Genomic DNA, 17,154 nt, shown 5'->3' with positions numbered 1-17,154 from the left:
TTTAATCCGCTCAAAGTTGTTTGCAAAAATCTAAATGATATCTATCACTTATTCTCATTATCGGGCTTTTTAAAGTCCATTAAAGCAGCATTGCTTAATACGCGCAATTTACCTATGTCGTACTCAAACTAGCTCTTAACCTTAAAAACTCATTATGGTTCGAAAATTAATTGTTGTTTATTGTTATCGGTTGCCAAGCTTATGCATGTTTGTGATGGCTTATGGGTTCATTTGCAATTTGATCTTGTACCGGTTGTGAACGTGGCTCTATGCTAGTTGCGCACATGCTTTTTTTGCTTTTTTCCTTCTTATTTGTTTTATTATACTTATATTAACTTTTAATATTAATTAATTCAAGATTTACATTAGGAGTCAATTGAACTCGACTGTCAATTTGTTTTAGTTGAGTTTATTGTATAAGTAGAATAAATAAATAAATAAATAAAAACGCTCGTGTAGCCCGGACAGTTCGTTCTGAATATTGACTAAGTGCAACTACTGAATAAATGTTTAATGTTTCACATCATGTATATAATTCATATCACATCGAAGCAAATTGCTAAAGGGGATAATATTTCAGCTGGAAACATTATTTTACTTTTGAATAAAAGAAAAAGATTGGATTTTCTATATAGTTTAGATTTACGACAAGAAATTAGAGCACATTAAAGTGGTTATATATTGCCAAAGACGTAACCACACGGACTTTTTCCAATACAACATGCATTTCGTTTAATGATTAGCTGTAAACCATTAACAAGAAATTATTGATGATTGAGGGAGTCAGACTTAGAGATTTGAAATAGAAGAAAATCAAAAATCATCAGTGATTTTGGCAGCCTTACTGTTGAGCTGTTGCGATTGTATGGTATACTTGTTCTCTAAATTACTGGAACCTTCACTATTAGACGCCTTTTCGTGTCTTTTTTTGACAAATGGCGAGTTGCTTTGCCTACTTTAAATTAATAGCAATAGAGTCTGCCAACAAACGGAGAAGGTAAACTAAAATACTTGGGCAAATATATTCGACCCAGAGCAAATTATACGGAAAGCACGGTTTCATATGCAAAGTTTGTTTCATTATTTTATTTTTACATACTCTCTAAAAAGCATTGCGGATTGCTTTTGTGTTCTAACGATACTTACAAACATTTTGATGAGAGAAAATCGATTAGATGTTTTTTAGGATTGCAGGTAAATAAACACGTTTAAGAAACTTAGGAATTTTAACAAACTAAAGTGTAACAAAGAGGGTGATTGCAAATGTATACTCGAGCAAAACCTGCGAGCAGAACTTTTTAGCCAGCGCATCAAAACGTTGGGAAAATGTCAAGAAAGTAAAAAAGATGATGAAATTAATGATTGGAAAAAGAGTAGATGAACATCCGTTTTTTCTGCCTTTTCCTCAAACCTTTATGTAAGCTTTTCATCTTCGTTCTTCAGCTTTACATCTTATTTTCAAATTACAAAGAAAAAAATCTTAAAATGGTTGTAAGAAAAAAGCGCACATTTGCTATACTAATCATTGTAGTTTTATTTCTAGTAGTACTTTTGTTAGTGTGCGTTTATTAATCGCAACATCTCGCAATTCATTCCGTAGTTTCGCTCTTATTTCCTTTGATTTTTTTCTTATTCAAACCGACAGTTAATGTGGCGTTAATAACATAATTAAGAAAGTTTCATTGTGTTGAGTAGTCTACCATTCGTGCAGCACTAACACCAACAAATTGTGACAGATGCTACTGCCAATCAACTAATTGAGTTTTATTGTAACGTCTAATAATGAGATAATTGCTACTTGTATAAGGTGTTATGTGAGTGAGTTGATTATTTTAATGCAATAAAAGCTTAAAGTGATTTCAAATTCTACGATTCAATTATCGATTTCATGCGTTTTTTATCAAAAATAAGGAAAATCCTGATTAATTTGTTATATTAAAAATAATTTGAAGGGATGATGTTTTGTTGCTCTTTGTATTGCCTTAACGGTAGAAAATGAATTTTCCAGGCAGGTTAGCGATTCGAATCACGATATAACATATAATATATATGGATTCAGTCCCATAGAGTATCGAAATCAAGACTCCGCCTAGCTGCTTGAGATAAAAAAAAGCACAGGGGAATAGCTAACCCGTTGACTAGTCAAAAAGTCATATTATTACGTCAACTATTTTGGTATTAGTCTTAGCACAGCAATATACGAGTGTATAATAGACGAAGGAATGCGAACAGCTTTATGGAAAGAAAAAATCACATAGAAGTCTGAACAAACCCAGCCTCGAACATGCTGGAATATTCCCCGTTCTTACCACTTGCGTTGCGTAAACTTTGCTCCCATCTTATAAATGATTTATTTTTAGATTTATTGACTTGCTAGTTGCAATAGACGTTCTTAAATCTACTCAGAATTTGATGCTGACCTAGAATATATACATTTTGTGGGCTCTCGGAAGCTTGTCGCTTTTTAAGAGGACTACTTTGACGAATAAACTCGTACTTTGCAAAGAAAAGAAAAAATGTGTTTCCTTACTTAATCTTCGGAGTTGTTGATCGATGTATTATCTATAATTTAATGTCGGTATCGTGATACAATAATACTATCAAAGCGTGTCTATCCCTTGCCAAACTTTGACTGTTTGCGTGATTCTAGGACGCCTTTGTTTTGTATGCATAAAGGTTTATAATCGGTGCTTGTAAACGTGCAACTATTTTGGCGTGTAAAAGCTTGAATACTGTTTTGTTCTTCTTCTTTCAATTTATTTATTTTGATTTAATGATTGAATATTTTCTCTCTATTTCGCAGCTTAATTCAAAAACGTAGCTTTATACAAAAGTATTATTATTATTATAATTATTATTAATTTCGCCACAGAAATAAATTCTAAGACTAAACTCTTAAAAGCATTAGCATCTAAGGCTATTGGCTTTTATTAAAAACTCTACCGCACTTGAGATTCGAACCCACGACAATTGACTTGCTAGTCGAGATTCCTCCCCTTCGGCTACTCAGGCGGATATCTATACAAAAGTATGTATACGGTAAGGCCCTAGATTAGTTTGAACTTGGTTGGTAAGTTAAATAAATGAAAATAAAAATGTCTACAAGGGATTCTAACGGTGAAATAATTCATTTTAAAATAAATTTCATTCAGATTAGGAGTGGAAAACCGCGTTCCAAGAATGCTTTCGAAGTATCCAAACATATACAATGCTTCCGAATACTAAATATTTCATTTTATAACCTTCTACCTCATGCCCTTTGTCCGACAATTTCAAGGTCGAAACTGTTCGACCTGTTTCGTCCCGTCTGCCAACGGCAGAATCGCAAGTTTCACACATTGAATGTATCGAAATGATGCAGATATCGGCAAGAAAATGTATATTCCAACGACTAAACCCGTAACAAACGTCCAAACTTTCGGCCCCAAATTTCCAATTTTTTAGCAAAAGCATTGAAGGCTTTCAAGTCGCTCCCAGTCTCATATTCACCCAATTGTTGCCTCAGCGAAGATACACTAACTACTGCACTATTGTTCGGAACCGGTTATAATGAACATAAGTGCCTTCTAAAGGAATCTATAAGTGAATTAGAGAAGTTAGAAATCAACAACAAACTGCAATATCCAAGCAGCGGAAAACATTTTTCGCGAGTGTTCAAAGTTTCTGTTAGGCAAAAAAAAAATTTTTTTGTGAATTTATAGTGGTGTCACGCCTTAAAGGAACTGTGAAGTACAATTTTAAAAGTTATTATTTAAGATTACAGCACCTAACTTTGCTCGTCTTTATATTACGTCAGTTTTATGATACCTTCCCTGCTCTCTGCGCATGTTATGTTATGTAAAGTGTGCTTGCTTATCTTTAGTTAGCTTTATTTTACCGGTATTAGCTGACGTATGGAGTTAATAGGGTCAAAAACTTTACATTGGTAGAGATTAAGGTAAGTCCCTGCTGTTTTACATTGCGATCGCATAGGATTCTGTTGAGTAATTTTGCTCAAGCTGATAGTTACGTTTCGAGAAGTAGCTATGAGAGACAACGTTTTACATGTAGGATGGCCAAATGAAAGGCACTCAAGGACACATGAACATTAGTCCACCATACCATATAGTGTTTATGATCTCATCGAAGCATTGGTGAAATTTGGTTAGGCAATGTCATCGGCCAGTCTTGTAATCCTATGCCAAATATACTTCATCGACAAGAACGCGTTAGTACTGTTTGCATTACTTTAAAAATGGAAATTTTGTGTTAAAAGCCAAGACGTTGTAGGGGCTCGAAACAATTTAGGAGATGAAAACTTAGATGCATTATTCGTTGCAGCCATATCTCGCCAAAGAGAAAAATTATCAGTTGGACAATGCTCTGATAAGTACCATAAATGATGTGTGAAAAACAATGAGCTTAACTGTGCTCCTTCATCTTCCCTACACTTTGGCTGATATTTCCTAATTTTTGCAGGTAAAGGGTAGAGTCTTTCGTAAAGTTAATGTGCAAAATGAAGAAACATGGCTTAATTAATTCAGGGTTTCACGCTGATCAAGAATATATACTTTATAGGGTCTCTGAAGCTTCCTTTTTGGGTAGTACATGCATCATGAAAAAAAACAAAATGAGTGTATGCCCACCCTTCGACTTAATAACTTAATAACTTAATAAATTGTTATAAAGCGGTTTGAACATAAGGGACACAATAGCCATGAGGAACACAATGGCCATGCCTTTTCAGTTCAATAGCTGCAAGAACTTTAATATGGGTTTGTGTCGGTTTTATTCTGAAATGTATGTATATGCGTCAGAGACAAACGAAAACTTATCATTATTTTGTATTGGATGGATTGTTTACTAAAATATGGTTGGGGGTCCTGGGAAACACAAAACAAAGAAACCATAAAAAATTGCAAAAAAAAAATGTTTTCATATTCCAATATAATCTTCCTTTACTTCGTCAAACTTTTCCCAGCGATGTTCGATGACCTCGGTTCCTTGCTTAAAGAGAAGTTTTTTCGGATTTTTCTCTTCATTATCGCACGTGGGGAACGATTCAAACGTGTTGATTTTGGCAATCCTGTGTGAACAAATGCCTTGTCTTGATAAAATAACACTTCGTTTTTACCAAATACAATATTTCTTTTTAAATTCTCGTTCAACCCACACAAAAAGTTCACATAATGCTGGTCCTGGTTTGATTTTTTTTTTTGGGATATTTCCTCTGTTTGTCAGCAAATGGAACAATCTTCGCCTTCGTGGAACGTCGCGTTTCAAGTGTGAAATAAGAAACCCAAGATTCGTTCATGGCTTTTCGGTGTGGAACTATGATCGATTGAAACTTTCTATGTAATGATGCGGGTTTTGTTCCATTATGAGAAAGCACGGTGCCACTCTTCTGCATAGCCCTCTTAGAGTCAAATTTTGTATTGATATGCAATGTACAGTACTTTTTGAAATGCCTAGCACGTATGTTAATTCACGAACTTTCGAGGGTGGACTGTCAGCCGGGATTATTTTGGGCATTTGCTTCGCCATTGGTTTCGTTGTCCATTTATTTGGTCGACAACATCCGACATGGCAGCCTGTACGTCCTCATTTCAATTCTGCCGTGCAATATTTTTTCTTCCGAGAAGGAGACCAAACTCTCATATCATAGCTTTAATAGTGGTTTGACTAGGGTTAGCCCAATGAAGGAAAGACACTTTATGACGTTATAAACAGTAGACAATTTTTTTCTGCTTGTAAATTCACCGAAGGCTGTCAAATGCATACAAGACAAAAGAGAATCTTTAAATTTTCATCTTCAACTCTGCAGTTGATATTGTCAATCATAGCATTTTTTTTCGCATAACAATCGCTATATGTACTTCATATTGTGTATTTTTGGCACCACCTCCTGACTTCGTTTCAGCATTGTAACCTGCAACGCACAGTCACCTGAAAGCTCGTATTTATTTAGAGATGTTTGTTGCGAACAGGTAAACTTGACCTTACTTGTCATCATAAAACTCCTAATATTACACATAGCTATTACATAAAAGCTTTTTTCACATTTATTTACTGTTTTGAAGTACTGTTTTCACGAATATTCCCCGAGGCACGTAAATAGTGACAACATTTCTTTGTATTATATAATCTTTTTAAAATACGTCCGTTTCCGCGTAAATACTTTAAACCATAACATTTGCAATGTCATTCATTCTTAGATCAAAACAAGTCGGTGTCGGAGCTGCGTAGATTGAACACGAAAATTCCTGGACGTAGGAAGAGGTGATTCTATCCCAATTTCTTAGTGCAGGTGTAATGTAGGCTTGCTACAAGTGGTATAAAGCACAATTTAAAAAAAATATCTGTAATTTTTCAGTTAAAGTACAAATTATTTATTTATTTTCAAAATAAGAGTAACTTAATTTAATACTGAATTTACTTATTCTCGTTTATACTTAATATTCCTTGTAAGAAGGTCGAAATTTTGTTGTAATAAACAATGTATACAATTACCTGCTGCTGTATATTTTCCTTTTGCTCCAGTATTGCATTGCTGCTTATAATACTTATTAATAGCTTAAATAAAACATTTATAAAATTAAAATATGAAAAAATAACTAAAATAACACTGGATTAACCCAAAGGCGAAATCCAACAACAACAACGTAGAACAACTTAAGGAAACTTAGGTCTAGCCATACCACATGACAGTATGAAAAACAACAGTGCTGGCCGGGCTAGAAGGTATTTCAATGAATTGTATTCACCAAAGTTGATAACCTAATGTAATTAATATATATAAACGTATATATCTCAATAAACAACTACGTTCTAAGACATTAAACAAATATATGGGGCAGTATGTAGAAAGAATTGCGTAATACACCATAAATTTATATCTACCTATTCGCATAAATACCAGGATAAAGCGAAGGTTAATTTACATTTTTATGTACGAAACGTGTCAAAACGTGTCCGCCTGAAGCAGTGGAGTTTTTCATTGTGTAGTATCTTAGAATTATTTGCAATTTTTTTTCTTATTCGCTTACCTATAAAAAACCAGACATGTGCTCGTCCATATAATTGTTGCTTAAACATTTCACATAAAACTCGTCTGGCAGCAACCACATAGAAGAGGCCAACAATGATGCGAGCGTCTTGACGTCTTAAATTGCGTACAGCATCAGTTGGGTCGGATAAAAATGACTGCCTTGTAACAATTTCTATGCTTGCTTCCATGCATCGCTCTTCCAGATCTTCAACGGTCTGGAAATAAGGCAACAAACGAACAAAAACTTTATTTTAATTCTAGAAATAAACAAGGTATTGCTTTGCATAGATCCGAGTATTTAAGAATAGTCATAAAAACTTAATGCTTAAGTTTAAAAACAAATCGAAACCATTTTTATTACAGAATATTTATGTTGGAACTTTCTTTTTTCATCTTATTTAACGGAATTCTGCAAACAGCATTTTATAGAACCTCTAACGTTTACTTCACTTTATTATAAAATATAAATTACATTCGTATCCCTTAACGTATGCATTATTATCCAGAACCATACTTTTAACCAAAATTTTATATAATTTTCACTTATGAACAGAAACTGCAATGTACGTTTGTGTAAGTGCAAACGATTCAGTTGCATAATTTTCATCTACGATACCGCCAGCGCCCCCATCATCACCACCACTATATCAATTTAGAAAATTTTAAAACGAATTGATTATGTAAAAACATATCTATACGCACATTTACATAATAAACCGTATATCTTTGTAGTTCAGTTAACTTTTTCATCTTTTACTCTACGTTACCCGGTCATGATAAGTTTACCTTACGTCTTGTCAGAATAATGGATACCGATTCATTTCGAATAAAAATAATAATAAAAAAGTCAAATGTAAAAATGAGATATTTTACTACATTATTTCACTAAACAAGAACGAAAAAATTTAACTACAAAAAATACACGGTCACACGATTCTATTGCGAAAAATTCAGCCATAATTGGACAAACCTGATCCGGATTGTAAAAATTTTCTTATAAGGAAAGAATGCAATGACAAAATTTCCTCAAGAGGGAAATGAATGAACAATTTTAAAAATTTTACAACAATATTGAAAATTCAGTCATAATTAAAGATAATGATCTCCTCAGTGAGAGAAATTCGACGATAACCCAAATTATTTGAAATATATTTAATTAATTAACTGATAATCCCGTAATACTCCAGGAGTTACATTTGAAATTAACAAGGGAATTTCAACGATAAGTCAAAAGGGCAGTCTCTATTTTGATCATAATCCAAGACATTTCCCTTCAAAAAAATGAATAAAAAATGAGATACATTCGATCATTTTGAGAGAAATGGTCGACCATAATAAAAAATTTTAGCAAAATAACAAAACAAAGAAATAAGCTGAATGATATTGCAAAAGTTGGGCTGCAATAGTCGGGAAAAATTAGTTGGGAAAATGTAACTTTATAAATGAAATCCAGCCCTACCTTAAAATAATTCAGTCACTTTGAGACATGTTTTATAGCGAACGAATTACCTCTGTCACGGCTGTATCGGTGATTGATTGAACTATAATACGATAAAAGAAGCGTTAAGCGTCAACTCGCCTATAAAGCGAAAAACTCTACTGTAATTGGCAGAATTTCCTCGCAGTAGGAGAAGCTTTGTGTCTAACAAGCAAGACAGAACGGGTACCTTATTAAGCGAAAAGTAAGAAAGAGATCGATTGGGAAAAATTTAGAAATAAAATCGACCAAAATTGACAAATGTAATTACAACGCAAACAAAGTTAGTCTGTCGGTTTTACGAAGCTATAAAAAGTTCAACGTAGAAGTCACAACTAGAGCATATGTCCAAAAATTAATCTGCCTTTATAGTTATAACAATGCAAACGAATCTTACAGGAACCTAAGTCGCCTGACATTGGGTGTCTCTGCGCTGGGTATTTAAGATTCGCCTAAAGTGAACATTGTTTTTTTTAATTTGTTTCTTTTCAGTTTTTCTTATTTTCCTACCGCTGCTAATATTTATTCGTATGCCCTTAATTGCATTTCATTTGGGGTGTTAAAGTGTAGTAAAAAATAGAAAACAGAAAGAAAATTTACATGTGGATGTTATGTGGTAGCTTGAGCATACATTGCATTTCATATGCTTTCACCTATTGAAATTTATTTAGACATTTTTTTTTTTAAATAGTTATGAAAAATACTTTTACATACATGTTAAAGAAAGGATTGAAAATTTTTGAAACAAAGCAGAATTCCTTAGATAACTTACGAAGCGTTAGAAAACTATATATTTACCACGGAAAGATAAAGAGATTATCGCTTTCATTTTTTCCATCCAGATCCTATAACTTAAGAATTTTGGGATCGGCGCAAGTTCCAGATTACCTCAGTTTGCCCACTTATTGCTGAAGCACTCATAGTTATAAAATTGGAAACAGAATGCTGAAACTTGGCACGCAAATTCTTACATGACGACAAACATCAAGGTAGAAGAGCAGTAGCTTGAATATTGGGAATAATTTCATCATAAATATGCTAGCTATGCCAAGAACAATGACTTAATTAGGGTTTGGCGCACTGTAGTCAAAGAATGTGCTAGATAAGAAATTAACTGATGCAAATGCTTACCAAAGACAGCTTCTCCAGTCCAGAAATTATACTTCTTATCGATCAAATGGAAACTGCCCTTTCATCAAAACAATGTTGCAAATTTTAGGTATTTGTTTGAGACGGTACGTATCAAAAACTGTTACACTCTTGTTTCCCACTTGGTTCTAAATAAAGTTGAAATTTATTAAGTTTAGCAAAAGTCAATCATATTCTCTAGAATATAATAAACCAAAAATAACTTCATTTACTTCATTTAAATGTTTAATTTCAATTAGTTTTCTCTTCTTTATCTTTGCATTCAAAGCTAGATAGTGGAAACCTATACTTAATATAACTAAAAAAAAGTTTCTTTTCAATGTTCTCTAGAAAAGTTTGTAAAAGCCTTCAAATGACATTTAAAAGGCAATTAGGTAAAATGAGATATCTAAGATTGTCTTTGGACTGGATATTTATTTATATATAGAGTAGAATTTGAATTGATTAAATTAAATAGTATTTCAGGTTACCATTATTAAAAAATATTTCTTATTTGTAAAAATTTGGCCAATTTCAAAGTATATACTCTCCTCCACTTCAACACAGTTACAGTTGACGATTTTTCGTTGGGTTCTTTGATTTGGTTTTATCAACTATTAGTAATAAGGGTCGGAATCAATTAGCGCCTTCTTCTGATTCAGCTTTCAATGAGGTCTATGACGGATGGTTATATGGTGCAATAGGGTGATCATTTTTTTTACGAATCGTGGGTTGTTTCGAGAAAGACTTGAGCATCTTAAATCAATCCTTCCCATGTTTCCCGTTCTTCAATCGATCCTGCACGATTTCAAAAGCCTTTCAATACTCTCCTTTTGGTCACCTAACTTCCCTTTAATCTTGCGAACGGTTATTTTATGATCATTTTCATTAACCCTGTTTATTCGACTAAACACTTCACAGTATTTGCGGGAAAAATTTCTTTTTTAATCCAATCCTGAAAAATGTGCCTTATTTGGTTAATATTATAAAGTTTTCATACTTTTTACGAACGCTTGCAGTTTTTTTCTTAGGAGATACAAGCTTTTACCCCCTACATAAATATTTATTTTCACTTTCCATATTAAAAATTATGTGATCTGAATTAAGACCTGCAGTTTCACTTAATTTGCTTGTAACTGTTTTCAAATCTGATTGATATCGGATTTCAATTGAAACAAGCAAAAACACTATGGTGGACCACAGCCAAACAACTCTTCGTTTAATACACTTGTTCATATAACGAGTATTCAAAATAAGGCGTTATATGGAATGTGCACTTAAAAATGGCGCGACACAATCAATTTTCAATAACATTCGTCCATGGTCGATCGTATATCAAATGCCAAAAATTTAAACCCTTCAGCCAACCGTTACGGCAACTAAGTCAGTTATACTCGGAGCATGGATTCAGTACACATCTTGTTATCACGGGGAATTAATGATAATATATAACATATGATCTTATCACAAACGTCTGAATTATTGCGAAGATATAATTCACGCAAGTGTGAAACAATGTCGTTCTAGCTCACTGGCCGCATGAACTGCAGCGTAGCCGTTGCTATGAAATTATGCAAGTGCAGCTACTTCCCCGCTTTTTTGCTCTTTTGTTTTCCCAAATAGCTGAACAACATATTTCTTAAGGAACCGCTACGCAATCATCTCAAAACTGTCTTTTAAACATTAGGTAGAACATTGGCATGCGAATGGAGCAACTGGCACCCCCTTGGCAAATCGCGCCACTGATAGGTCTTACGATGAGCCAGCTCTACTTGCCCATAAACAAATAGCTTTTGTAATAGGTGAATAAGTAGGCGGTAAACTGAGTCTGCATGAACACTCGTAAAGTATCTGTAAACCGATAAGCTAGCCTTGTATGCAAATGGCTAAACAAACGGACCGATAGATCGGTGGGTAAACTTCTAAAGGAATGGCAAGGACTGATATAAATGATAGAGGTGGTAAAGTATACAAAGAAGCACTGCAAATGTCGAAGTGCAAAATTTCTTTAAGTCCTATAAGCTTGAAGACTATTTATTCCATGCTCTATCATATATTTGCGAATTCGAAAGCAGATGTATCGATCCATGCGTAACAATCACAGTGCTACAGTGTTATAATTGGACGTAACTAAAATACAAGTTCATTGTTCTCTTAATAGGAATGCTCTCATCTCAGCCTCCGTTTCCTAAAACTAAATTACATTTACCTAGATTTGTTTATTTCTATCCTACGCATGTGTGTCTTGCAGTTCGACTACATTATGCTGAATACCTCATTATCCCTATTTAGTAAATTCACTATACTTGGATATGTTATATTCATTATGATTGGCACATATGCACACACGGTGATGTACAGACTAAATGGCAATTTGCATGGGAATAGTCAAGTTTTACAATTTTTTCTGCACACAAATATTAATGCAAGCTTTCCTTTTTTGTTTAAAATTACATATGTGAATTATGTCTTCAAGATATCAATATCTACAATCTCATCTTTACTTCAGAATATAGCAGCGGCTGACAAGGAACCCGGCAGTCGCAGGTAAATTCCTGATCTGTGGTTGTTCGTAGGTGATTCGACTCGCATCGCCGGCTGGCAGATCTTCCTACAAAGAGTTCCACTCATAAATAACTATTATTTATTTATTTCGTTTTTTTTCCTCGTCAGGTAATAAAAGTTACCCACTAACAAACTGTTAGTGCTCAAAACTGTCTTTGAGTTTGAAATAGAAAACACAATGTTTATATAGAACACAGATCAGGCCCGGCCTCCAAGCCAACACGCAGCCAACTCTGTTAGAAAAGAAACCAACCTGGCCAGCGTAAAACACCCAACCGATCGTTAAAATGTAAACGTATAGTTTCCAAATATTACTCAGAGTCTTTTTCTGTAAAGAAATTATCAATGAAAATGATTTGGCGAAAAACTCCGTTCCCAAACTTTTTGATTAGAAAGTACAAAAAAGTCGTTTGGAGCTAGATCTGGCGAGTCAAGACAGTCAAGCAATTCTGGTATGTTGGTATCTACAATAAATATCGCTCTTATGTCCATGTTTAGTGCGTTTTATTTCGTTTATCTTGTCTCCGTAGAATATATTATCATTGACTTTATTTTTTTATGCTTATGCCATGTTTATTGAATATTGTGCCCATTACAACGTATATGTGATTTCCGATGAAAGTAGCGCGATGTTGTCATTATTATTATTATTTTTTTTTTCTTTAATAAAAATTTAATGTAAGCCTAATCCCATGTCTCATACTCTATTGACCCTAACGTTTCCACCAGGTAGGAATACCTTCAGTTGGCTGACATCATTAAACATACGTAACAAGCGTTCAATTGTCTGCAATTTGATAGTATTAAGCAAAACATGGCGTATACTAGAAAGAAATATAATCAAGAATGTGTGTTTGTTGTTAATGTGCAACTTACTATTCAGTATGCCGTAGATTGGCAAACCCAGTCAAGTTGAAGAGTATAAGAGTAAAAAGTTGCCAAATATATATATATATATATATGCATATACGTCTGTACGGCTTCTGTTTATTTGTACTAGTTCAAGTTTGCGTTTTTTTTTTTATTGCATGCGGTGTCATATTCGTTTCCTTTAGAGGTTATTCGAGCTCAAGTGTTTATTACATATGAAAGCCGTGTATTTATAAGGAAAAGTCGCTGCTCCTTTACTTTTTTTAGCCATCACCGAAAGATGATGAGTACATTCGTTTTGTCAAAACGTTTGCAAAACCCAAAAGGTAGCATCACAAACTGCGCGAAGTATATGTATTTTTGATCAGCATCAAATTCGAAATCGATTTAAGCGTGCCCGTCTGTCCGTTTATCCGTCTGTAAGCCGGTGTGTCTGTACGTCTGTGCAATGACTGTCGTAAACGTTCTCCTGGCCGAAGAGATGAAGCTATCGACTTTAATTTTGGAAACATTGAAAGTGCTTGCAAGCGGGGTGGTATTGAAAATGTGGCAAATCGACCGAATGAGCCGCCTGCAGCTCTATGTAAAATGAGAGCACCTCTGTTTTTCCAAAACTTGCTCTTATGTTCATTACTAGTAAGCTATAGCTAATAATTGTACCAAAATGTTAACGTGTATTCTATGAGCGATGCTTTATTAATTGTGTAAAAATGAAAGAAATTGATCACGTCCAATATTATTATGTATCAATATTTGATTTTTTTTCAATACCTACATAAGGCGGTAAAACAAACTTTGAAAACTCGTTAAAGCATATACATACTTGGCCAGTTTTGTATTTGAAATGCACCTAAACATGTCCGTCTGTCTGCTGTGAAACTGCGTAGTATTTCTGGCAAACATTTGCCCGTTAGCGAAAACGGTGATATCGCTTACAAATTCGTAAAAGAATTCGGAAGAGACATAAACTTTTATAAAGACACGCCTACAATGCCCACACGACTAAGCGACAAAATCTTTTATTTTGAAAACAAAAAAATTAAGCTCGCGTACTCCGTATTATAGAGGATGAAAATTTATTTCTTTTAGTTTCTTTGTGTTTTTTAAAATAGCGATGATGGGTATAAAAGATTCGGTTACGACCGAATATAATTCTTGTACTTGTTGTTTTTTTCGTTCTCCCACGTTAAGTGGAATTGATTCTTGTACCAGTTTTACGGACTCCCATCGCCAACATCATATTTGCACATGTGCTTACGTATATCTACGCGTTCGAGACAGATCATACCCCTTTGAACGCTCCTAAGAGTATAATTTTTTATAGAACTGGTAATGTGATTATTATGTTAAGCAGCTGTTGTTGTTGCTGTCGAGTTGCTTGGTATTTCTTTCCATTATCCATATTACGAACGATTACGGAGTTGAAATGTCTTGCCAGCCAACCAACCCAACTAGCACATGTAGAGTGACAAGATGGTTGTTGATATTATATGTGTTTTTAGTTGTTATGTTTTGTGTGCGTTGTGTGCGTTTCTTCTTTTCCCTGCAGGCGATTTAGTAAAAAACTGCCACACGGTTCAGAGAACAACTCAGGCAACACAAACAACAGCATAAAAGGACAACCGTCCATTAATGTTTGCTTTTGTATGGAATAAATGTAAATGAAATGCATTTATGTGAAAATTGAAGAAATTTTCGCATGTAATTCAAATGCCGGGAGGCATGTTACTGTTTTATAATAAAATTCAAGAAAGAGTTTACTTTTCGAAGATAATTTCTTTTTGCATAGACCTGCAATATTTTTTTTTTTCTTTGCATCAATTTTGGAAAAATTTTTTTTATTATCTTTTATCTATTTGTATGGCTATTGAGGCATCGTTATATGAAGGGTAATAAGCAATTACTGGCACGAAGGTAGCCGTCGTGCGTAAACCAAAATTTTTTCTTTACTAAAAAGTTCGCACTTTTAGTAAGATATACTTGTTAATTGGGCGACTTTGAAAAATTAATAAAATCATTGTAAAAATCCGTTCAGTATAGAAAATATGAACATAAGCGAATAAAAATCTTTCATAATTTAAAGAAAGAGACTTGTTGTTTCCATTTACCATGGAGTATATATGTACCTATGGAGAACATTTGCAATGAACAAAGTATGCTACAAAATATCTCAAAGTAATATCAGGCCACTGGGGAGTTGTGGGCACGATGTAATGGTGATAGAAAAATACAATGACCGTTTTTGATAATTTTTACCGTCCTTCAAGGCATATCAAAATGCCTGGAGTGGTCTTATTTCTCTGAAATTCTCTATAATTCTTAACGGGCATTATACTCTTTCGGTATTTGTGCAAGTATACTACCGGATAATTAGTAGCAATAACTTAGTTTTTGCTCTTTGTGATGATAACATAAAATTGAACGTTATTTCTTGTATGTGCATGTTTCACAAAACATTTGACTTTTTATAATTACTTTGCTGGTATTTTTATACTTATCGCCGAAGGATGAGTGGTATATTCATTTTGTCAAAAAGTTTGCAACGTCTAGAAGGAAGCTTCAGATATGTCAGAAAAAATATATTGTTATGAATTCGCTTTTACTAGATACAGTCCGTATCACTAGACCGTGAATATTTTGATCAAGAGAAATACACTTCAAAGTTCTTTTATTTACAATTATATATCTTTTAATGTAGGATTATTTATTTACAATTTATTTTCTGGCCGTACTCTCAACTTCTACGTTCTTGCCAGACTAAGTCTACTTTTCACAAATATTCTATTTATATACATCTATCTTATTATACCTAAATTTATGGTTTTATTTCTAATCTCAGCCTGGTTTTTGCTCTAATCGTTTCATCGGCCTGCAGCTGCATGAGGCGCCTGCGAATCCTCATTTGGTTTTTCCTTCTTTAGGGAATTTATTATTGCGAAAATTACTTAGCTGACATTTACTGAATTTGGGATTTTCGTAATAAAATTAGTTTGGGGAAAAAGAAATCCATTATTTTTGTATGAACTTCAGGACTTTATTTAACATGCTTCGGATTGTCCGATTTGGGTCAAATATGCACCGTTTTGTTGTATGATTTGTTGCCATTTTAAAGGTAACTTCAAAATGCCTCTCTCACAGAAGTCCTCATTTCTATTTGCAAAAAACTCTACTAGTCGATTTTCACAATCCTCCCTAGATTCCAATTTTTTATCATTAAAGAAATTTTGCAATGCAAGAAGAAGATGATAATCGCATGGTGCCAAGTCCGGACTGTATGGCGGATGCATTAAAACTTCCCAACCAAGCTCCCGAAGTTTCTGGCTAGTCACTGTAGATGTGTGTGGCCTAGCATTGTCCTGGTGGAACACGACACATCTCCTGTTGGCCAATTCTGGCCGTTTCTGGTCAATCGCTATCTTCAAACCGTGCAGTTGTTGACAGTAGAGATGAGAATTTAGCGTTTGGCCATATGGAAGCAATCATAATAAATAATCCCCTTCCAGTCCCACCAAATGCATAGCAAAACCTTCCTGGCAGTTAGTCCTGGTTTGACCACCGTTTGAGGTGCTTCACCGCTCTTTGACCACGATCGTTTTCGCACAGGGTTATCGTATGTGATCCATTTCTCATCTCCAGTCACCATCCGTTTAAGAAATGGGTCTATCTCATTCCGTTTGACCACAGCTTCGCAGATGGAAACTCGATCCATCATCTGTTTTTCTGTTAATTGGTGTGGCACCCAAACATCGAGCTTCGTTTTGAATCCAGCTTTGCGTGAATGATTTAAAACTGTTTTATGGTCGATTTTTAGCTCCTGGGCGATGTTACGACTGCTAACATGCCGGTCAACTTCGATCATTTCTCCGATTTTATCGACATTTTCGACGACCGGACTAAGTGTGCGAGGTGCATCTTTAACATCAAAAATTCCTGAACGGAATCTACGAAGCCAAAATTGCACATAATTGGCTGTTACAGTATCGGAACCATAAACACCATTCACAATTTTAGACGCCTGGCTTGCATTTTCGCCTTTCTCAAAGAAAAACTGTAAAATGTACCGAATTTTCTCTTTGTTCACTTCCAT

General features: G+C 34.3%; 1 protein-coding gene across 7 annotated transcripts in view; it reads right to left on the bottom strand.

Annotated features, from left to right (window-relative positions):
• The window catches only part of LOC119642997 (gamma-aminobutyric acid type B receptor subunit 1), a 314,997-nt gene that overhangs the window by 86,207 nt on the left and 211,636 nt on the right, over window positions 1–17,154 (bottom strand). For all 7 annotated transcript variants that reach the window (XM_038042340.1, XM_038042341.1, XM_038042344.1 and 4 more), the window contains exon 5: window positions 7,026–7,242. In XM_038042340.1, the coding sequence (XP_037898268.1) occupies window positions 7,026–7,242 (217 nt within the window). The remainder of the gene's footprint in view (window positions 1–7,025; window positions 7,243–17,154) is intronic.

The sequence above is a fragment of the Glossina fuscipes genome, unplaced genomic scaffold (genome assembly GCF_014805625.2).
Source record: "Glossina fuscipes isolate IAEA_lab_2018 unplaced genomic scaffold, Yale_Gfus_2 303, whole genome shotgun sequence".
NCBI lineage: Eukaryota > Metazoa > Arthropoda > Insecta > Diptera > Glossinidae > Glossina > Glossina fuscipes.
Note: the sequence above shows the minus strand (reverse complement) of the source record. Positions and strands in the feature narration are given on the sequence as shown.